We start from the raw sequence: 23,342 nt of genomic DNA, 5'->3' as shown, positions 1-23,342 counted from the left end.
CTAATCTTCATGCCAGGGATCATTGCCTGAGTCCCTCACCCCACGTAGTATCACATACCTGCAGTATACGCTAATTGTTTACTTCGCAATAGCCAATCCAATGCTAATTTAAAAGCTAAGGGTGTTTGTTCTTTGATTAAAGCAACATGTGTTGTCCCCTAATATGTTGTCAATAGTTCAGTGACGATAACTAATACTAACATTTTAAAAACAACATCCCTAAAACTGAAAAATGGGGACAGTGAATGAGATAGGACAGGGGTCAGCAAACTAGGACAATTCAAGAGTATGAAAGTGGTTTGCCTAAGGCAAATCTGAAAACTGAACCAGGAATATCCTAATTCCCAGAACAGTCTTTTAATTCTGACATTGCACTAGATCTAATACAAGTTACAGTTGAAATCATTGTCTTTGTTGGGTTGCTCAGATCCAGGTACCACACATTAACAACGTTTCGCGTGCATGAGAATGAGGTTGGGGGATACGCATTTGAATGCACATTCCATTAAAAACAACGCTTGGCCTGCTGCCCTCACTGAGCCTCAGATTAAGAGAATGCTACATATAACGTTAATATAATTTTAACAACTGTTAACACATTATATGATTGTTGATGCCCATTTTGTGCTGATGTAAGTTAGGCCTATACTGGATGACCCTATCAGCCCAGGTTAGTTGAACATCATTTAGATAACTGCCTAGAGACTTATATGCTACAATCAGTTCCTGTCTTTTGAAGATATCTCCATGTTGACAAAGGCTATTCCTGACAGCAATACATTTGCTTTATGGAACAAGCCTGAAGCTCAGAATGAGTTTTACAATACCCACGTGGTCTTATCTTTCCAAGTCTGTCCTTTATGCAAAACACAACATAAATTAATGACACATGCAAGACAGAGAATTCTTCACTGGTATTACGAATACACATTTCCTGCTCTTGATCAAAACAAGTCTTAAATAAATGGTAAGTTTACGTAGAGCCAAATGGGACAGAAGCACATTCCGATCAAGTGCCGGTAGCTGGTGGTGCCTAATGAAACATTTACTCACCCACACAACAGTTTGACCGGCACACAGTAACTTCAAGATGATTGTGAAAGTTAAGCCTATATGACTAACGCCACCCATAGCCTCATTAGAGGTCAGTTACCCAATCAGGGCCGGAAGGACCTGGGATCTGGGTACATAAGCCAGCTGAGATGCGTGGAGGACTTGGACACCATCAGGAGAAGGCATCCAGAACAGGAGAAAACAGCCCTGTCTTGTAAGTCTGGGACTCTTCAGTTACTAGTAGAATGATGGAGGCAGATTTAGCTTCAGAGCGGATACGCATTTAAGACAGATGTCAACTAATCAAAGAGAGGCAGGGAAATAAAATATACTAAGAAAGAGGAATGGCGTGCAAAGTAGATTCTTCCCAAATCAGCTGGCTTATTGCCTTCGGATGATTTCGTCTTTCTCGCAAAGGATGGATTGGCTTATTTGTTTGAGCCATGAGATCTACTGGCATCTCTCTGTGGGGCTTTTGTTCTGCAGGCTGAAGCTCAAATGATATGTGACACTCAGTCATGTAATTTTATTTATATATGTGTGTGTGGAAGTGCAATCCTAACCAGAATCACATAGACAATGGATTTAGAATAATGGAATTCTATTTAGGATTGTGCTGTGAGGGGCTTATTTATTCTAGGTGCTGGGAGGTGCTAAGGGGAGATCACCGGGGCCGCTCTTGTACGCTGTGTGTGATTGCAATTCCTTCCGGCTTTCTCTGCCTATTGGTAGGCTGCATTCAGAATTCTCAGTGCTCTCATAGGGTGAGCCAAGCCCTCAAATGCATATCACCCCCTAGCTACTATTGGACTGAGCCTTAAAAGAAATGGGTGTGGACTTGTTTAGCTTCAGAATATTTGGCAAGAGTGCCTGAGAATGGATATCAGATGCTGGGGCTAGTTAGTATCATGAAACCTCATGATGATGCAGGTGATATGGGAAAGGGCAGTGCATGAAGTATACTGGAGTTTTGTGGCAGATCAAACGCAAGAGATGATCCTGCAACCTGCCACTGCTGAGAAATGGCAAATGTAATTGAGGATTGCACAAATGTGACACCATTTTTTTGAGGAGTGTCAATCCAAGTGTCGCGCATCTGACGAAGAGAACTGTGATTCTCGAAAGCTTATGCTACAGTAAAGTTGGTTAGTCTTAAAGGTGCGACTGGACTCTTTTTGATTTTGCTACTACAGATTAACACAGCTAACTCCTCTGGATCTATGTCAATCCAAGTGGTTTTTAACAAAGGTAAAACAAGAGTCTTGCAGCATCTTAAAGACTAACAAGATTTTATTCTAGCATAACCTTTGGGGAACTAGGTCCCACTATCTGACATGCGTCTGATGAACACTTATGCTACAATAAAAACTTAGGTTGGGGCCAATCAATTTTTTCCCAGTTATTCTCACCCGTTACCCCTCCTTCCCGTCGGCCCCATCCTGCATGGCTTTTTGCATGCAGGTCACAGGATCCCAATCATAGCCTTTTTGGGTAATCACAGTGGATTCCCTCCCCTCTTTCCTTCTTTGCCAGTATGCTGGTTGGATTCAACCCTATGTCCTTGAGGGGCCACACAAGTCTCTAGTTTTGCTGCAACATACTAATATGATTACTCTGCTGGAATTATGTAGAGCTGATTCAAATGGCTGGGAACCACCCCCCACCCCCCACCCCCAGGCATGGATACTGTGCCAGTGGTCTTGTGATCATGGACTGTGGAAACTGAAATTTCCCCATGGAGGCTATGCATGTAGATGCCACAATCTGCATAATTACTGCAGCTTCACTAACAGAAGTGCAAATCCCAACTAACCTCCCATGTTCCAACTGTTTGTGAGTTAGTACCAGTTCATATAGTTGGTCTGGTGCCTGCCCACAATCCTGACTGAGCAATGGGACACCTGACCTATATGATCCTGGAGGCCGTGGCCACAGACTGCAATGGTGTGCCAGACTCTGTGGATCTGCCAGGGTTGCCAGCTACAGGTTGGGATTTCCTGGAGATTTTGGAGTAGAGCCTGGGGAGGAAGGAGTTTGGGGAGGGGAAGGATCTCATAGGAATACAATGCCATAGAGTCCGGGGGGATGGGGACTATGTATACTTTGCTCAGGGAAAGGAAGGAAAGGTGACAGGTGTGTGTGTGAGTGAGTGTGAATGCATGCGGGGGTGACATGAACATTTTCTTCCTAAGCATAGAGTGACCATGGTCAATCTGAAAGGGGGCTTCTGGCCCTTTATAAATTCTAGATTAAGGTAACATTTAGCAGGTGTGATTTTTCTGCTCTCTGCATATCTACTGGCAAATCAATATGAAGTGAAAGGAGTGGTGTCAAGTGTCAGTATGGTGAGGCCTTTGCAGAGAACCACAACCTGGTGGAAGGGAGGCCCACTGCCAGCCAGAGATGCCAAGAATGGTAAATTGACCCAATGTCACAAGAGCCTCTGGGCAATCTCCCATTTCATGGTAGGAAAGGAAATTGAGTTGCCTTGCTGGCGCCAACAGGGCTCCAGAGTACATGAAAGAATTATACTCTACTTCTTCCTCCAAAAGGATGTGTGTGTCAAGGAGGGTCGCCAGCCTCCAGGTGGGGGCTGGAAACACTCTGGAATTACAATGATCTCCAGCCGACAGAGATCAGTTCCCTTGGAGACAATAGCTGCTTTGGGAATAGACTCTACGGCATTATACCCTGCTGAGGTCCCTCCCCAAACTCCACCTTCTCTAGGATGTAACCTAGTTGGCAACCTTGTGTGTGTATGAAGGACTAGACACTGTACATTGTGTTAGTGTGTATGTGGGGGGGGGTAGTCATTGGAGAGCATCTAGCTCAGAGCCTCCCAAACCTGGAGCTGGCGAAGGGATAGCTGTATGAGTGATTGCTAGATCCAATTTCACATATTTTAATCCCAATTTCTATACACAGGTGAAGGCGAGCCCACAACAGAGTGCCAAAATGTGTAGTATGGATTGCCTTTTCAATTTGGTACGGTCCGTATTGCATGTGGTTAAGCGCATCTTTGACAAGTCAAAGGGTAAGTGGACCGGGCTGATGGATGGGACGTTAACAAATGTATAGTGACAGTTTTGATATACTTGTAGCCATCAGCATCTAGTTGCACACAGTCACCAGCTAGGGATGCACATTGACGTATCTGTCAAAAAAGATATCTGGCCCATTCAATGGGCCTAGAGGAGCACTGCAGTACATACCCAGATGTGCCTTTGTGTATCAGTGCTCAGTTTCAAGAAAGAAGGCTCTCTGGAAGCAATATCTTGGAAATTCTTTCATATTATCTGTGAAGTATGGGAACCCTTTGTATGCTCTCAAGTTTGAAAGGCATATACACTCTTCAGTTACTTAAAGGTGCTTCTTCCTCTTCATACATTTCTGGGCTAAACCCTAGAATTGAAAATAGATGCTAGAAATGAACCTTGGCAAGTTCTGGCAGAAATTAATCCCAACTGCTTTGATGGTCTACATATGTCGCTAGACAGGATGGTCTTTGATCAGCAAGCATAGTCACCCTAACACAAATGGGATCAGTTTTGCTGGGGAGGTTGTCTGTATAAGATATTTTGCTTTAATCTGGGCAAAGGCCTGTTTTTTAAAAAATTAATTCAATGTTTATCTTCTTACTTCTCTTCCATGGAGCTCAGGGTCATGGTTCCTCCCAACTTGCCAGTCTTGTTCTCATTACAACACTGCACAGTATGTTGAGCTGGGAGACAATGACTGGGTCACAATCGGATCCACGGCTCAGTATGCGATGTGTGAAGGATGTTCCTCTGAAAGATAGTGATGTGTAGTGGTTATAGACTAGAATGGAGAAGAACCATATTGAAATCCTCACTCTGCCCTAGAAGGTCACTTGGATGGCTTTGGGCTATTCGTTCTCTCTCAGCTTAACCAAATTCACAGGATGGTTGTTGTGAAGATAAAATGGAGGAAGGGAGGTCAATGTCTGCTACTCGGAGCTTCTTGGAGAAAGGATAGGATAAAAAACTTGAACCTGAGTCTCCCCTACCTAATACAACATTCTGGGGCCAAAAGTGATTTTAAAATGCTGTGAGGGCCTGGTTCTGATTGGGCCTACAGCACAGTAGGCTGAACAGGGGAACAACAACACCTCAGCCCAATGTGCTGTGGGCCCAATCAGGATCAGGTCTTCACTGTATTTTTAAATTGGTGGTGGTTACCTTGGATCACATCGAGTTTGGCCCTCTGTCTACTCCACACTGGTTGAGTGTGTGCGAAGACTGCCTGCTTGATATCTTCTCACTTCAGCCATGAGGTCACTGGCAAGCTGAAAGAAAGCCACCATCTTTTTACCTCAGCATCTCCCTCCCTCACATATGCATACATACCATTCAGCAGCATGAGTATAATATTACTGGCTTTATGTCATAAAAATGCTATCTTTGAAGAAAGTTGAGTTGAAATCAATGAGTTTTAGTTGGAAGTATTAACCTCCAAAGAGGCATAGGACTGAAGACATATGGGAAATGTGATGTGAGAATTTCTGTGGTGCTGTAAGCTTGTGTAAGATACTTTCCCTGTCTGCAGTGTGCAAATAATGGCTTACCTTAGAGCAGGGATCCTTAACATGGAGCTTCTTCCTCAAAGCAGAAAGCCAGTCCAGGCTTTTCTCCATTTCACTGGAGCCCGAGGGGCTTCAGAAGAGCCCAAGATACATCGCCTTTGTTTGTAGGGAATACCCATTCAGAAACAGCTGCCTGCATCATAGAAGGGTGCTTGGCTTGGAATCTCACATTAAAAAAAAATTGGTCCCAGACCCCATGGACCCATTTTGTGGTTGGCTTCTCCTTCTATGGCACCCATTTTGTGGTGAAACCTCTTCAATGTTCTCAACATTCCCAATGCAACCAGTGGCACAACAAGGCTGAATCGTCCCATCTTACCGGTAGAACTGCCAATCTCTTGGTGGGCCTGGAGTTACAACTGATCTCCTTATAGAGATCAGTTCCCCTGGAGAAAATAGCTGCTTTGGAGGATGGACTCTATGGCAGTATACCTTGTTCCCCTCCCCAAACACTGCCCTTGCTAGCTCCCCTCCCCTCCCCCCCAAATCTCCAGGAATTTCCCAACCCTACTTACAGGTTAAGGATTTCCAAGACTGTGTGGAACAAATTGAACACCCAGATGCAACTCTATAATTTCTAAACATGACTGTCATTTAGAGAAAAGGTTTAATCCTAGGTCCATTTCATCTGTCTATATTAAGATTCTGTGGCAGGGAGTATGACTGGAATGTGGTAGGCATGGAGTGTGAGAAGGACAGGAAAGAAGAGGTTCATCTATAAATATGTGGAAGAAAAAGTATTGGGGCCTTGGAAGTAGACCTTAGAGCTACCCCTTGCTGCCTGTTGGACTTGCCTGCCCTGCCACTATTTTCCAGAGAGTATTCAGAGAGTATTCCTAGAGTCACCATAAGTTGGAGGCAACTTGATGGCGTGCGCACACACAGACACAATAGGCTTAGACATGAGCACTTCCTCAACCTAACGGCAGCCATCTTTCCCTCAGAAAATCCAGGAGTCCTTGGATTTCCAGGTACTCCACAGCTCCTATCCAATAAATAAACAATTTTCTTTCTTGGCTTCAACCATTTCTATTTTCAGAACTGTACAATCACCCCTTTGAGCCACCTAAGCGAGAATGACATCTGTTCCTTTTGTTCTACAATGGACTCCACCACAGCTTCTCTTCCCACACTGGCAACATACGTGGACATCCCATTATCAAGAGGGTTTTTTTGTTATATTAATACAAAATTCCAAAGGAGAATAAAGCTTGTTTAGATCTAAACTTCCTTGTCTGGCTTCTTTCATAAATGAATCAGGCTGGTACCTTTTCAAAAAAGAGAAACAGTGAACTGGTTTGGAAAGATGAGTTTAATGTCTCAAGAAAGTAATTTGATATAGTTACCAGAGGTTTTTTTATGGGCTGTCCCTGTGCCTTTAACAGGAGCTGGATACGCAAAAATGTAGCAGATGAAACTGTTCTTGGAATGGAGATAAATGGTAAAATACACATAATGTGCAAATTTGAGTAATGGGGATGACGGTCCTTTTTTTTTTTTTTAAAGATACGTCAGAATTACAAACAGAGAGACAGATTCTGCAATCACTCCTACTAAGGCAGTTTATATATATAGCAACCAATTAAAATTACATTAAAAATAAAGAAATTACAATACACGATGTGATTAAGATTGGGGAAATGACAGACTGGAGCAAAAAACTTGCATCTGTCACCAACCTGCTTCACCTGCATCAAAGAAGTGGAGGAATTCAGAATAGCAGCAGCAAGCAAAGAGAATCCCCCCCTTGGTGTTTTAACAAGAAAACTGTGAGGCGAGAATGCATCAAAAGCAGAAGGCGAAGAAAAGAGGAAAGCTGTAAGAAAGAAGGATCCCTCTGTTTAAATCAAGAAAAAGATGTGATCTAGGCTGTAGATGTGGAAATTTTAAAAAGGGACAACATAGAAAAATGACAGCCAAATACTGTAACACTCCAAGGGGTAAATTTTGTTAAAAAACTTCAGTACATGAAACATTCAGTATAGGATGATGGACTTTGTTGATCAGGACAGAGTAGGGGGGTGAGAAACAGGGTACAGGCTCCACACAGGAGGGGATATAGATTAGAGAAGCTGAGAAGAGAAAAGGAGATCAGGGTAAGCGATTTGGATTAAGAAAGGCTAGACAAGATGGGTGGTGATGCTGGAGATTGCTGTCAAGTCAGATCTGACTTATGGCAAGAGACTAACAGAGGTGGTTTGTTACTGCCTGCCTCTGCAACCATGGACTTCCTTGGAAGTATCCCATCCAATAACTAACCAAGGCCGACCCTGCTTAGCTTCCAAGAGCTAATGAGATCAGGCTCACCTGGGTTATCCAGGAAGGGGCAGATGAAATAGGTAGAGATTTGTAAAGTGAGGTAGTAGGAAAGAAAGATAACTTATATAATAAAAAGGATCCATCTATGGCAAGCATAATTAATCAGAAAATGAAGCTAGGAATCTCTCAACATTGGCCCCCTATGTGTCAGGAATGGATGATGGTGGGAGACACCTCCCCCCCTGCTTTTTGCATTGGGAGCTATGGCTATCTCTGGCAGGCATAACTCATCAGAAAATAAAGGCAGGTCTTTAAAAACTGGCCACCAGCTTCAGAGTGGCGGTCGGCGATGCAGTCCCAAACCTGAAGGGAACAAGAATGTCCCAGCCCACATTATCTTGAGAACCCCCACACCCCCGTGCTATTTGCAAAGGAAGCCAAGATACATTTTTTTGTGTGGTAGAAATAACTCATAAGAAAATGAAGCTAGGAATTCCAAAACTGGGCACCAGCTTCAGGAAGTATGTGAGGTCTCCAGGACCAAAATGGACACCATTGTCTTGCTAGGAATTGGGGGTAAGGAGAAGCTTTAGGGTACTCCTTATAACCTGTGCCCTTGTCCTGCTCATTATGCCATTCACAGAATGGATTAAAAATGTCCTGTCCCTTTAATAGAGGCTTAATGTGGCTTAATGCTTGGATAAAAAATGTCCTGTCCCTTTAGTAGAGGCTTAATGTGTAAATAGAGCCCCGTGGGTGGCGCAGAGTGGTAAGCGGCAGTACTGCAGCCCAAGCTCTGCTCACGACCTCAGTTTGATCCTGGCGGGAGCTGGGTTCAGGTAGCCGGCTCAAGGTTGACTCAGCCTTCCATCCTTCCGAGGTTGGTAAAATGAGTACCCAGTTTCCTGGGGGTAAAGTGTAGATGACTGGGGAAGGCAATGGCAAACTACCCCGTAGAAAAAGTCGTGATGCGACGTCCCCCCATGGGTCAGTAATGACTTGGTGCTTGCACCTTTACCTTAATGTGTACAAAGGAAGCTTTTTGTGGCAGGGACGTAAATAACAAGACCTAACTCATAACATGTTCAGCTTCTATTAAAGGGACAGGACATGTTTTATCCAGGCAGTTGGCAACCTTAATCTCAATTGACCTCTGTACGGGGGAAAGACTAGGAAAATCAGGTAACTGTTCTTCCAGTTCTCCAGCTGAATTACATGACTTTAATGCTGTGGCTCCAATTCAATCCCCCCAGTTGCTTTTTCAAGATCACAAAATACAGGAGGAGATCTGATCACAGATTGTGCTATGTCCCACACAGGTTAGCCCTCCACCTCCGCTTTATAGTAAACCTTCTGGACAGCCAGTGGTACAACATTGAATTCACCTTGCCCTTGAATCAGTACAAAGGCAAAAAGAGTGTGGCAAGCACCACTAAAAGGTCCTTTTTCACCTCCACGTCAGGAAAAAGTTCATTACTTTTCCAGCTCCTTGCTTTGAGCAAGATTGCCTCTCCCTTTGCACTCTCTGTTAAAAGATCGTTTCATTCCCCTTTATTAATCTCTCCTCATATTTACCACATCCATACTTCTCTGGCATCTCCTGAGGCTAAATATCAGGAATTCCAGAGCAATTAAAATTAAACTTTGAACCACTATGATATATTGAACATGTTGCTAATATTAAATATCTAAAAACCCCAGATTATACCACCGTCCCTGACATACCCTTACCCTTCTAATATCCCTGCTTGTGGCTTCTCTATCAATCCATCAGAATTGCATCACTCGCCAACGACATCGGGAGGATATAGCCTGATTCCCCTCCCTCCCCCATTCCATTGCTATGGCAACAGTAGGGTCCAAGCTACAGGAATTTACGGTATGGCAACCAGGAGAGACGGTTGCTATAGCAACAACTGGCATGGAAGTAGCAGGGAGCTAGGTCCCAGGCCTCATGAACTGGGGAGGGGTTTAGAGTTGATGGCACACTTGCTTCCCCTGCTGTCAGGAATCCTGTACCACACAACAGCCAGAAATTCAACAGGCAAAGCTTTTCTTATGGCTGGAACTCTGTAGCGGAATGAGGAGCACCTGTTGGATTTCTACCTGTCCCACCATTGTTAAAAGCATAGAGATCTGGGAGAAAAGAAGCAATGGGACTAGTAGGGTTCCTAAGAGGACTTCCCTAGATTTAGAGATGAGGTCAGGAGCCCAGTGGCTTTTTCCCCAGGAAAACAAGGTCACAGCTAGGAAGTGTCTTTAACTGCACCGTAGGTGAATGTGTCTCCATAAAGGCAGGAGACATATGAAGCCTTATTGCCCACACCAGGTGGGCTTTAACCTGTCAGAAAAACAGAAAAAAAACCAGATGTGTGTAGTTTGGGGAGGGAAGCGATTTGAAATCTTAGATGCCTCCTATGATAAGTTCACAGCTCATTTGTGGTATGTAGTGTGAACACAGGTGTGTGTTTGTGACTCTCAGGTAATAAGTTACAAGTGGATTTTGTTGGAAGAACGATGGCTCAGTGATTACCTTCCTTCTCTCACCTGCATTTGGTTTGCCAACTCTCTCCTTTCTTAGATTCAGCTGACCCCATGATGCTAATCCACGCTTTTGTAACCTTGCTGCTGAGCTACTGCAATGCCCTGTACGTTGGGCTGCCCTTGAAAACAACCCGGGAGTTGCAATTGGTTCAGAATGCAGCAGCCCAATTACTGTTAGGGTATAGCTGACAGAAATGCATTTTGCCTATTTTAAATCAGCTACATTGGTTGTTTTCAAGTTCAGGTCAAGGAGCTTTAAAGCCCTTCAGAGCCTAGAGACCACATATCTGGTCCCTCTCTCTCTACATGTCCCTGTGCACCAGTTATAGTCTTCTGGTTGCTACCTTCTCATTGTTCCCCCCACTTAAGGAGGCTCGCTTGACATCTATTACAGCTTGTTCCTTTTTTTACAGTTGCTGCTAACTAGTGGAAAAGGCAGTATGCAGACATGTCGATGACACATTCTTCGGAAGTGTTTAGGAAGTTCTGAAAGGCTTTTAGTTAATTTCTGAAGGGGTTTTAATAGGGCTTAAGCTGCAGGCATTTGGGAGGGGTAGTTCATGGGGTTTTATTGTACTTTGTACATTTTTAATTTTGGAATTGTAAGCTGTCTTGGGCCATGGGGGAATGGTGGGGTATACATATTTTAATAAACAAAAATATTTACATGCAAAAGGTCCTCAGTCCAATCTCCAGCATCTATCGGAGACCCTGAATAGCCACTGCCAGTTGAGAATAGACAATACTGACCTTGGCAGCTTCATGTGATTGTCCTACAATCTGACATCATTATTTTCCAGTATGTCAATAACAAAATATCTGGAATAGTTTCTTGTACATAGACTTCTATTGCCCCAGAATTCAGATTTAGCCACTTCTTGGGAGCAGTAGCTACTTGGAAGAAGACACACACCCAGTGCAATTCTTTCCTGGAAGCAAGCCCCAATGAATAGACCTGTGCAGGATTTTGAGTAGACCTGCTTAAGATTGCTTTGAGCATAGCTTGAGCGCTTATTCTAGGAATACGAAGTAAATTTTGAGGTCAGAATGGCATTTACTACACCCATAAACAAGGGGGAGACTGTGTTCACGCTTCAGAAGTTACGGCAAAAAGTTTATTATCCTTTATTACAAATTCAATAAAATATGCACATCAAGAAACAGCCTAGACTTTATGAACAAAGCATGTCTACTCTTGAAAAAACGGAGGAACCTGGAAAGTGTTGATTTTTTCCCCACAGGGCTTGTCTGTGCAAAAATGCCAGGGTGCAAAACACGCGCTCCAGCCCTGATAGTAACCAGATGCATGCATTTGGTCATCATAACCACCCTCCCGGGCTTGGCAAGCCTCCCTCTCTCCTTCTAATTAACCTGTCAGTCTCTCTCCAGTCATCTATCAGTCACTGGGTCCATCGCCCCCTCCCTGCCAGGCACTCCAGGTACGGCTGCACATTTGTCTTCTCCGCCGCTCTCTTTCTCCAGCCCTGCTCTCCTCCCCACCCCCACCCCGGTCCCCCCTCCCATCTTTGGTTCATTCATAAAGATCCGCAGTCCCTCCCCCCCCCCCATCCCCCGCCCGCGCCAGGACTTCTCACGCACCGGGCTGGGTGCCAGCAGCCGCAAAGTGGACGGCCCCCGGTACGGCTGGGAGGGGGCACTGCTTGCCACCCCCTACACACACGGATCCCCCCCTCCCACACACACACCTGATCCATCCATCCTCTGAAAGGAGATGTCGGGCAGAGCGCTACGATGCCTGGGCTTCTTCGCAGTCCTGATAGCCACGGGGGCCAACTGGGAAGCAGGTGAGGGGGGAGATGCGGAATCGGAGCTTCGGGAGAGCTGCCCCGGGGGGCGAGAGGGAAAGGAAAGGGGAGAGACCGGGAGGGGAATTCTCGGTCGACGGAGCGGCTCAGAGCAAAAGAAACAATAAAGGAATAATAGACGTTTCCGGGTGGAGGGATAAAGGGAGAGGATGGAGGGGGAAATGTAATGTAGATGTTGGGGAATCCAAGGGGGTGGGCACCAACCCCCTCCGTGATCAAGGCTCCCTTTGCTCTTAACTTATTAGAGCCCACTCTTAGGTGCTTCAGCGTGCTCAGAATCCGTCCCCTTTTAGAGGAGATCCTTTCCACCGAATCCCGAATATAGCACGGGCTGGATTAAGGTGAGGTTGAGAGGAATACTCTGTACGTGCTCAGAGACCACCTTTCCTTCATGTCTTGAACATCTGTCCCAGAATCTTGGCTCAGACGAATTCTTGGCTTCTGCCGTCACAAAGTTCGGTCTTCCCAGTCCCCTGGATCTAAATCGCTAGATCTCTTTGTCTTTTCAGAGAATTCAGGGATCCTGGTGAATTAATTAATGCGAAACCTGCTTACATACCACTTCCCTCACTGCCCGGGAAACCACAACTTCCTAAATCCACCCTTTGAAAATACTAGGGTTGCCCAGTCCATCTCTTTTTTTTCCCTGCAGGATTCCGGTGCTTTTGACAATATTGTGGCAGACAGGAGTTCAACAGGCAACTCCTCTCCATACAGGAAACTCCGGGCTCTTTTTGCTTGTTCTGCAGTTGTTGAAGGCACACAGGGGTTCTGTGAAAACGCAAGGTGGCTCTCCTGCTTCCAGCCCCTGCCTCCTGTTCAGAAATGTAATCACAAAGAGGGGAAATGGCCTGTCCATCTCAGTGTATGCCCTTATTAAAAGCTATAATGATAAGAACAATAATGCAGTTGCTGAAAGATAAGCTGTCTTTGATCAGGAGGCTGATAAAGCTATGGGCATCAACAAAACTAGTTGGATCTGAGTTAACTGGTTACTGCTTATTGGTTCATTGGTTCTTGCTTCATCAAGGCATTAGGTCCTAATTTTAGTGGAACAATTAAACTAAGACTCAGCAGCAGAAGACAGGTTAAACCTGAACAGCTGGAGGAGAATACATGAAGTCTAGAGTGGGAGCTAGAAAAAGAATGAGAATAGGAAAATGAAGGGTAAAGATGATAGATTCTGGTTTCTTTGGGGGTTCTAGAGGCAGCTAAAGTTGCCAACTTTTGTTCTCGACCTGCTCCTATACCTTTAATTTGACAGGCAGAAAATAAATTGGATCTAGGATACCTGGCTTCAAATCTCCGCCTCATGAAAGGTGATCTTGGGCTAGTTACTCTGTCTCAGCTTAACCTACCTCACAGGTTTGTTGTGTGGATAAAATGGAGGAGGGGAGAAAGATATATGCCACTCGAAGCTCTTTGGAGGAAAGACAGAATTAAAAATGTACACAACAAATCAAAACTTCACTAGTTTGATTTCTGCAGTCTTTTAGAGGCCCAGAAGGGGGGAAAGCTAGCAAATCTAGTGGGAAGATTTTGCAAGAGCTGAGCAAAAGAGGTGAACTCAGGGCTCAAATTCCTTGAAAGAAGTTTGTTTCCCTTTACAAGTGAATTATGATAAACTAGATAAGTTTCTTAGATAATGAAAACCTCCAGTGGATGGTAAAGTATGCCTCTGCAGTCTGCGTAAGGATGAGCTTTGCAAGAGGTCAGCTGCTAAGTCAATTTGCATACTTCTTGCAATGCTCCAGCATGCTCTGATCCACAGCTAGTAGTAATATGATGGGGTTGGAGAGGATAAGGGAAGCAGTGCTGTTGTCTACAAATATTTTTAAAATTAGGCTGGGTTGTACAAGAGCAACCAGCCCCTAAGCACAAAACTTAGCCTTGATATAGTACTTTAGAGCATCCCAAGTGCTTTACAAAGAAAAACCAATCATAATTAGCAATGTGGAGTCACTTGGCAGATGACAGGCAGCACCTTTGAATGGCTGAAGAAAGTTGTTTGTTTTTCATTAAGCACGCAAAGTGTTTTCAACTGTATTTCAAAGGTTTTGCGCTTGAGCAGTTGTCGCTTTCCTGCTGCTGTCTACCTCCTCCAGCTGCCTAACGTTCCCCATAGGAAAAAGGCTTATAAAGGAGCTGTGTTGGTTGGTAGCCTTGATTATGCCAGATCTGCGGGAAGTTGTAGAGAGCAGTTGCGGTTCAGCAGTAGAGCATCTGGTTTGCAAGCAGAAGGTACCAGTTTCAGTCCTCAGCATCTCCAGTGGAAAGGACCAGGTAGAAGGTGATGAGAAAGACTGCCCTGCAGGGGTGCTGCCAGTCTGAGTAGGCAGACACCGATGGGCCCTAAGGTCCGATTCAGTATAAAGCAGTTTCATGTGTTCAAGTTATGTGATTTCTCGCCTCTCGGATTCCAGCCGTAACCACTTTGCCTGCCTGACTCCTGAAGCCGATCACCTTTTTACAGACTGTTCTAAAATGGAATGGGGATACTTTTGTGTGTTCTTCTGCTGCGCCCCCGCCCCCGGCCACTCTAGCTGGAGCCGCTATATTCTGAGTCACTACATTCTCTCCAAGGTGATGCATATGGCTAAGTGTACAACAAGTGCAGAAGCCGCACATGCACTCTGAAATGTTGCAGATTTTAAACGATGCACTCACTTAGGTGAAAAGCTTCTGGAGGGATGGGTTGGGGGGGGCACAAGATGGTTACGAGGGGATTTCAGCAGGGAGTTTTGGGTTTTTCCTTTGCAGACCCCCTCTGCCCTGCCAGATACAAGCTCAACTGCCTCCTTCGCCGACGGCTGGGCTGCGGGCCTGAAGGTGCACCGACCTGTGGTGCTTGTTTCCATAATTATGAGGAGGACGCAGAGGGCAACTGTGTGCCGAAAAAAACCTCTAAGCATGGTAAGGACTGTGGATGTCGAAAGACCAGTAGAAGCAAAGTTCACTGCTAAAATAAATATGCTTTCCAAAAATGCATAAGGAAGGGGATTAAGTGCCCTTGGACTGAGGAGTTCAAGTGATATTTGTTCTGAGGGACTCTGTGTAGACTCTAGAAGTTGTCTTAGATCTGGTAGAATGTAACAGTAATGAATGTGAAGAACAAGCATTGAATTTTCCCAAGTACCGAAGTCAGGGGCTACCTCTTATTTAAATGACATTATGGTTTTGGATTTAGGGTTGCCCACAGGCCTGGAGAAAAGTGTCCTCCAGTCCCTTTAACAGAGGCTTAATGGGATATTTACCAGGTGGTATTTCCCTCCATGCCATGAAAAGCACCAGCCATTTCCACACATTAAGGGTTCATTGAAGGGGCAGAACATTTTCTCCCGGTCTGTTGGCAACCTTGTTGAGATTCAACATATGCCAAACCAGTGGATTCATATCATGAGAACAGATAGCCTCCTGCCTGATGTGATACAGGGGTGAGAGTGTCTGGCGAGGATCCTGGAAACGCAGATTTGGTTCCTCACTCTACTATGAACTCTGGGCTGGTTGCACTTTCTCAGCCTAGTCTTCCTCACAGGGTTGTTGTAAAAATGTATGCCGCTCTGAACTTCAGAGAGAGAGGGAAGCCAGGTTAAAAATGTACTTGAGGGATAGAAAACAGGTGCTGTACTTCTGGAATAGGACTATGTGAATGGTATAGCATAGAAAGGAGGAAGAAAAGGTTTGTGAAGTGTAGTTAAAATATGTCATTTTAAACTTTTGATCATTTTTCTTTTAGAAAGCAAAACGAAGACCCAGAAGAGGCCCAAAGACTTGCCAGGCCTCATCCGCTCCCTCCTGGCCAAGCATGAGAAAGGCTTGCGACCCCCAAGCATGGAGATTACGCTTCCTGGTATTCAAACTGATCTGTCAACTTTCCCCTTGTATAATATAACAGGGCTGAATGGTGTAATGGTTAGAGGGTCTGATCAGGCTCTGGGTGACTCAGGTTCAAATTCTCAAACTGCCATGGAAGATTGCTGGGTGACCCTGCGCTGGTGATTCTTCTCAGCCCAGTTTACCTCACAAGGTGGCTGTTGTAAGAATAAAATGGAATAGGGGGCAGTGATGTTGTAAGCTACTAAGAAATCTGTCCATTGGTCGAGGAGGCCATACGTCTCTTACTTTGGGCTGAGGAATTCTAATCATGCCTCCCCTCAAGTATTTAGTTCTGCGTATGTTAGGTAAGTGCAGGCAATTCTTTCCTTTTTCTTTTCTGAGCTATTTATAATAGCCTCAGAATAACCAAGCCCCTCCCCCAAAAGAAGCTGCTTCTGTGGTAAGAGGATAGGGCCACTGGCTGTCCAGAGTCCTCCATACCACAGTGGGCCACAAAACTGACAATGTACTTTTCTTTTTCAGGTGACACAGCGTTGTATGAACCACCAATTGCCCCCACCACCTTCCCAACCTCTTTTCCTACAAATGCCTCCTATGTTGTGAGCAGCACTCCAGCGTCCTCTGAGTCATACGAAGACACCCCGGTCTCGGCCACCACGCCCCCAAGGCGTGTGAAAGTGGATTTTAAGCAAAGGTCTCGGCCCCCGGCTCCTAGTCTGAACAAAGCTGTGTCCCTCAGTGAGTAGGAGTGACTCCAGGGAGGATGGGGCAATGGTGGTATGGGGAGAGGCGGGGGTGTTGCCGGGAAAATAGTGGCCAGTTCTGTCTTTTCATATTTGGCATTCAAAGAGTTAACTGTGGTCCTTTACAGCTCTGGTAGTGATGTGCACAGTCACAGGGGTCTCTGGGCTGGTGGTCGCTGCCATCTGCTGGTACAGGTAGGAACCGCACTCACCTCTGATTTACTAAAGAAATACATCATCATCGTCATCATCATCATCATCGTCATCATCATTTCTCACTGAGACTCAAAGCATATTACATAATACATAGTGTATATAACGCTTCCACATTAAATGGCTCCCTGGCATGGTTTATACAGTGGCAGACATTTTTTAAATATCATCACATGAACAAAAAGACAGATTTTCACGCCCAGTCTAAAATTCACCAGAGGCCGACAAAGGCAAGTGTAACTATGCCTTTAAAAGCCCTTGAGAAATGGCTGCTTCCACCAAAAACCTTTTAATCAGTTGTGCATTGTCAGTTTTAAACACAGAACTCTGTTCCCAATTGCATGGGGTGGGGGGTAGGCTGAATTGGGATGGTGCAATTTCTCCTGGAATGTCCCCAGAGAGCTATTGCTTGCTGTTTTGGGGATGCACGCACATGTGTTTCTCCAACAGTGGAAACAGCAGCTCTCCAGAGTTGTTTCAGGTCAGGAAGAAACATGAGAGAGAAGACTGGAGCACCCCCCGTGTGCTTGCCCCAGTCCTAATTCGTATCTGCACCCACACAGACACTCCACATGCCTCGAAAGCACTTCGCTCCAGCATAGGAAGTGTACGGGGAATGTAGGGCAGTGAGATCCGATCCGTCGGCCTTATCCTTTCCCTACATGCATTCAGAAGTTTGTATGTGTGTGCCAACCATATGTTCAGCACACACAATTTGAAAATGGACAGATCATCTGCTTTCTGCAGAGTCCCAGACTGTATACATAGAGCATGAAAAGACAGAGTTTGCACACCTGTCAGCTCTTTCGGAAGTTCTTCCATGCATGTGTTCACTAGATTCACCAGCATCCCTTTTCTGATTTTGTTGATCTGCTCCTGAAAAACTCTGGTAATACCAGTGCTGCAAAAGGAAGATCATCCGTACATTGGAGTGTGGCCACACCTCCAATCTAAAAACAAACCCTAAAATTCTATAGTTGCAATAACCAGCGAGCGTTCAGGATGCCCTCATAGGCATGCACAAAATCCACATAGCAATTTTCGGTAGAGTGTAAATTTATTATTAATCTTCTCCAGGCTACAGCAAGAGGTACGCTTGGCTCAGAAGATGGCCTACACAGCCACACGGGGAAACCAGTACCGCTACCATCAGCCCAGTGCAGTAAGTGATTTTAGCCATTGGTTGCTGCACAGAGTTATGGAGAAGGTGATGGAGTCTCCCCTCTCCCCATGACCATTTTGTCTCTGATTCTCCTCAGTATATGGACTCCAGACTAGCTCAGTCCTGCCAAGTTCACCACTATCAGCATCAGAAGAAGCTTCTCACCAGCGAGGAGTAAGTGATCCTTTCCTGATAGTTCCATGGGAGGGGGTGTATGATTGTGGCACAGCAACCACCAGGTGGGTAAGGGCTTTAACCTCCGTGCAGGAACACCCACAGCAGCTCTAGCCGAAGGGTGGAATCTCGCAGACCCAAGGATTGCTGATCTTTCCTGGATCTTTCCTTTCCCCTCCTCCCAACAGTCCTTTCTGACTGTAGGGAAACTTTATTCTTAGGACTGCAGGGCCTGCATGGACTGGAAGGCTACTGATTTGGCCCATTTGGGTGCAAATCGGCCCACTGTGAAGTGCGGGAGCACTCCTGGGACGATGCGATGATGTCACTTCCAGGAGTGATGTTGTCTCACTGCCCTGGGAGTGCACCCTGGGAGTGCACCTGTTTTCCCATCCCCCCCATCAGCTAGGTGAGTGGTGGCAGGGGGAGGAGGGTGAGAGCAGGGAATCTCCTGCTCCCACCAGAGGACCTGGGATCCGTAGATAGTCCCCTGAAGAAAATGGCTCCTTTGGAGGGTGGACTCTATGGCATTATACCCTACTGAGGTCCTTCATCTCCCCAAACCCTGTCCTTTCTAGCATCTACCCCACAAATCTCCAGGAATCTCCCAGACTGGAGTCGGCAACCCTAGTTACGAGGAAGTGCTATCACCGTCTTTTCCATCAGCAGAGTTGCCAAAGAAGCAGAAAGAGAAATTTTGCCCTCTTCCCCCTCCCCATTGCAGCCTCCCAATCTGCATGGTCTAAACCATACATGAGCGCACACACCCTGGAATGAACTTTCCTGGGATGAAAAAGGGCTGTTGTGGGGAGAAGAATTTGGGAAAGGTCAGTGGTCATCACACTTTCTGCTGACAGATTGCAGTATCCAACCCGTCTTAGGTAGCAACCTCAGGAAAGACTTTTGCCTAAGAATCATAGAGTTGGAAGAGGCCTTACAGACCAGCCAGTCCAACCTCCGGCCCACTGCAGGATCAGCCTAAAGCTTCTCCCAACAAGTATTTGTCCAGCCGCTCCTTAAAGACTGCCAGTGAGGGGGAACCCACAACATCCACTGCTGAATTACTCTTAACATGAAGAAATTTTCCTTAATATCCACTCAGAGGAAACGCTACTTGGCTAAACAGACCATTGATTTAGACACACACATCACATGGAAAAATTTGTTAATGGGCTGTACCACCTCAGACTTCAGTAAGTGGCAAACGTTGTGTGTGTGTTAACTTCAGAAAGGTAGAAAAACAGACAGAGGAAAGGATCTTGCCTTTCTAGCTATAGCTGTTTTGCCTAGCTTTCCCTTCTTGGGCTCTTGGGGGTGGCGGCAATGCAGATCCAAACTACAAGTGACGCCTTACACAGGTTGGACACTAGTCGGCTTCCCTCAAGTTTTGATGGGAAATGTAGGCGTCCTGGTTTTACAGCTTGGCTCTCCATTACAGCTGCAAGACCAGGATGCCTACATTTCCCAGCAAAACTTGAGGGGAGCTGACAAGTGTCCAACCTGTGTCAGGCGTCACTTGTAGCTTGGCTCACAGTCTTCCGCTGATGAGTTTATCACCCTTCAGTGCCTCTCAATTTGCCTCTCTATGTTACCCTCTGTTGCCTTTCTGTTGTTTGCAGTTTTTAGTAGAAATGTTTCTACCCAATGGATAAACTCTTCAGTGCATGTGATGAAGTGAGCTTGACTCATGAAAGCTCAGACTGGAATAAATTTTCTTAGCCTTTAAGGGACAACTGGACTCCTGTTTCATTTTTATTTTTCCTCGGTGGTTTGAAGTAGTGCAGTTTAGGACAGAAGATCATCTACAAGAGTCTCTCTGCATTTGGGAACTTCGTGTATACCCGGGAGGGATGAAGCAGAACATAATGTGCCTTTTAGGGAGAGTGGAGATTGTTAGTTTAAGAATGAATGGAGGAATGAGGACTTGCCAGGTGTTGGTGGTAGAGATTAAAAAGAGATAAAAAGTAGCAGAGTTTGATATTAACACATTGGAAATAAGTAGGCAGACTTCTGTGGTTTTAGCTCTATAAAAATACTTTACTACGTAACAAGGGAAAAGGGTACAATTGGTAAAAAAAATTAAAAAATATCTAACTATCTACATCTTGATGGCTAGACTAAACATTGAACACACAAACAGAGCTGAGAGCACTGAGAGTGAACAAAGAGCAATAAAACCTTAGTATATGTTGCTAGCTAATTGTGCCCCCCCCCCCCCGCCAATAAACTGGCTCATCCAATAGATGATCCTAGATTCCTTCATTAAGACTAAAAGACTCCCCTTTCTATGGTGGGAACTTTTACTTGAGGCCTAAGTGGTTCTATGCTAAGTAGCTGACAGAATAACAATTTAACTCTTCCATGACTGAATGTAGGACACTTGCAAAAATCCCAACACCAGGGCACCTGTGTTTTTTATTGGGGTCCATCTCCTGAGGTCTGTCGTCTCATGCCATTGTCTCTTTTTTCCCTCCCTCCAGCAAAGATCCTCCAAAAGCAGTAGAGCAGCTCTCCACAGAGTCAGAGACAGAAAATGGGGATTACACTGTATATGAATGCCCTGGATTGGCCCCGGTACGTATCCCCTTGGAGCCAGGTGGCTTCATCACTTCAGCCATGGAGATGAAGGCTTCCCTCCTCAGGGCTACTCCAGGCTCTTTCTCTGCATGTTTATGCCACTATGTATAATCACTATAAAAGAGTTGAATCTTTTTTTTAAAAGATCAGAAATTAAACCACCGATCTTTGGGGGCGGGGCGGGGAGGAGAGGCAGTTGATTGATGATGATAAGCAAATCATCAAAAGTGAATTGGAGATGGGTGGGAGTAGCAGGGCAGACAAAAAACAAAACAAAATTATGCAGGAGGGGCTAAAAATCAACTCAAAATTGGCTTCCAGAAAAAAAGATCGGGGTAAAAGTGGTCTCAAAAGAACCAGGAGCAAAAACGGGAAAACGAAAACAAAAAACCATAATGAAAACCAAAACTAAAGGCACCAAAATATGTGCTGAAATCAGGGGGGAAACCAAAGCAGTATACAATCAAAAGGGATGAAAAAACCCTGTGCAGGAAAGCCCTTGGTCATTTTTGCCTATTCAGACTGGAAGTAACTCTCCAGAGTTTCAGCTGGAGGCCATTCACAATCCTGATCCATTATTGACTGGAGATGCTGAGACTTAAACCTGGAACTTCCTATATACCAAGCAGATACTCAGCGACTAAGAGCCAAGCTACACGTGACGCCTGGCACAGGTTGGACACTTGTCAGCTTCCCTCAAGTTTGGATGGGAAATGTAGGCATCCTGGTCTTGCAGCTGTAATGGAGAGCCAAGCTGTAAAACCAGGACGCCTACATTTCCCATCCAAACTTGAGGGAAGCTGACAAGTGTCCAACCTGTGTCAGGCGTCACTTGTAGCTTGGCTCTAAGCCACAGTTCTTTACCACTCTGCTTCCCATGAATAAGGAAGGTGCAGGAGAACTTCTTTTCTGCTGGAACTTTTGACAGTTCCATCCATAGCAGAGAGAGAGAGTGCACACTGCAGGCCCTCTCCCCCCCCCCCCACTGCTTGAGGGACCTGCTAACCAGCCCTTCGTGCACACGCCCCTCTCTACATAGCTGTTGGAGCACTAAGTGGAGATACCCTCTCAAGACACCCCAGTGCTCTTAAAGGCAGAGACACTGGTCTAGATTGAGCAGCTTTAGTCCTCCTGAAACCCCCCACCCCCCTTTAATCCATTCCTGATCCTGACCCCACGTTGTACCTGGAGTCACTCCAGAGCAGAAAGTGAGAACGGAGGCAAACCGGAGTAACCGTTTCTCTAGACGAGCAGCAGAATCTCATGGTAAAAGATTCCCCCCCCCCAACCTGGACTGTCCCATTCAGATTGCAGGTGAAGGAGAAAATGCAGGCATTAATGCTTTTTTATGGAAAATAAACTTTCCTGCACAAAGAAAAGTAGCAAGCCAGGGAGAAGTCTTCCTTAAAATTTTCCTCTTGAATTGCCAAATTTCCATGCATTTTTTTTTTTTCATACACAGATACAGTCAAACATGAACCCCCACAACACCAGAGTTCTGAACTGGTACAGGCGAGGTGGGGAGAAAAAAAATCCTAATTCCGCAAGATGGGTAGCCATGCTAGTCTGTCTGTAGCAGCAGAAAAGAGCAATAGTCCAGTAGCACCTATAAGACTAACAACATTTATGGTAGAGTATGAGCTTTTGTGAGTATCCGAAGAAGTGAGCTGTGTGACTCATGAAAGCTTCATACCCTACCACAAATTTTGTTAGTCTTATAGGTGTTGCTGGACTCTTGCTTTTTGCTACTAATTCTGCAGCATGGGATTCTTCAGTATGGGTGGCTTTGGGAAATGTTTTTTTCCCTTCCGAAGAATGCCAAGGGTAACCTCTTCTCCTCTCTTCCTTCCACAGAGTGGAGAGATGGAGATTCACAACCCGCTCTTTGACACCTCCACCCTACGCCGATGCCCTCCCTAAATGCCCACCATCTCTCTTTCTCCCCCCTCCCTTTTGTTTTACGTACCCTGTACATCTGGATTAATGTGGGGACGATTCAGACTTGCAAAAGCCTCCCCTGCCCCTTAGGGGGAAAATGCTGTGTGTGTGTGTATATATCCTGCTCCTTCAGGGATAACAGCATCTCTATATTAACAACCCTAACCCTCCTATCCTATGGAAATAGGATTTCTCAGGAGGAGCTATTAGGAGATTCTTATTGTAGATCTGCTTCGAGTCAACATCCCCATGTCAATTGGCCAACACTCGTAGAGTTCCTACCAAGAGAGGACTGAGATCCTCTTCAGGACGTCCGGACACCATTAATTTTCTGACTTTTGGGGTTTCCCTTTGATCCAGCAAGGGAGATTAGCAGTAGCACCCTAAGCAGTTACACTCTTCTAAGTCCATCA

The 23,342-nt window shown here is 45.4% G+C and overlaps 1 protein-coding gene and 1 long non-coding RNA gene across 2 annotated transcripts; both read left to right on the top strand.

The window, feature by feature from the left end:
• The first annotated feature begins 1,161 nt into the window (after positions 1–1,161).
• On the top strand, positions 1,162–6,882 carry LOC129328878 (uncharacterized). Its single transcript, XR_008596903.1, has 3 exons — positions 1,162–1,267; positions 3,979–4,087; positions 6,696–6,882. It is a non-coding gene; the product is annotated as an uncharacterized LOC129328878 (long non-coding RNA).
• A 5,309-nt stretch (positions 6,883–12,191) lies between these two features.
• LOC129327044 (neural proliferation differentiation and control protein 1-like) lies at positions 12,192–22,911 on the top strand. The gene is made up of 9 exons (XM_054975467.1): positions 12,192–12,264; positions 15,046–15,198; positions 16,022–16,135; positions 16,645–16,860; positions 16,994–17,060; positions 18,156–18,240; positions 18,338–18,414; positions 20,895–20,988; positions 22,846–22,911. The coding sequence occupies exons 1-9, from the start codon at positions 12,192–12,194 to the stop codon at positions 22,909–22,911; spliced, it is 945 nt and encodes a 314-aa protein (XP_054831442.1).
• The last annotated feature ends 431 nt before the right edge of the window (positions 22,912–23,342 follow it).

The sequence above is a fragment of the Eublepharis macularius genome, chromosome 4 (assembly GCF_028583425.1).
Source record: "Eublepharis macularius isolate TG4126 chromosome 4, MPM_Emac_v1.0, whole genome shotgun sequence".
NCBI lineage: Eukaryota > Metazoa > Chordata > Lepidosauria > Squamata > Eublepharidae > Eublepharis > Eublepharis macularius.
The sequence above is the reverse complement of the archived record's forward strand: the minus strand, read 5'-3'. Positions and strand labels throughout refer to the sequence as shown.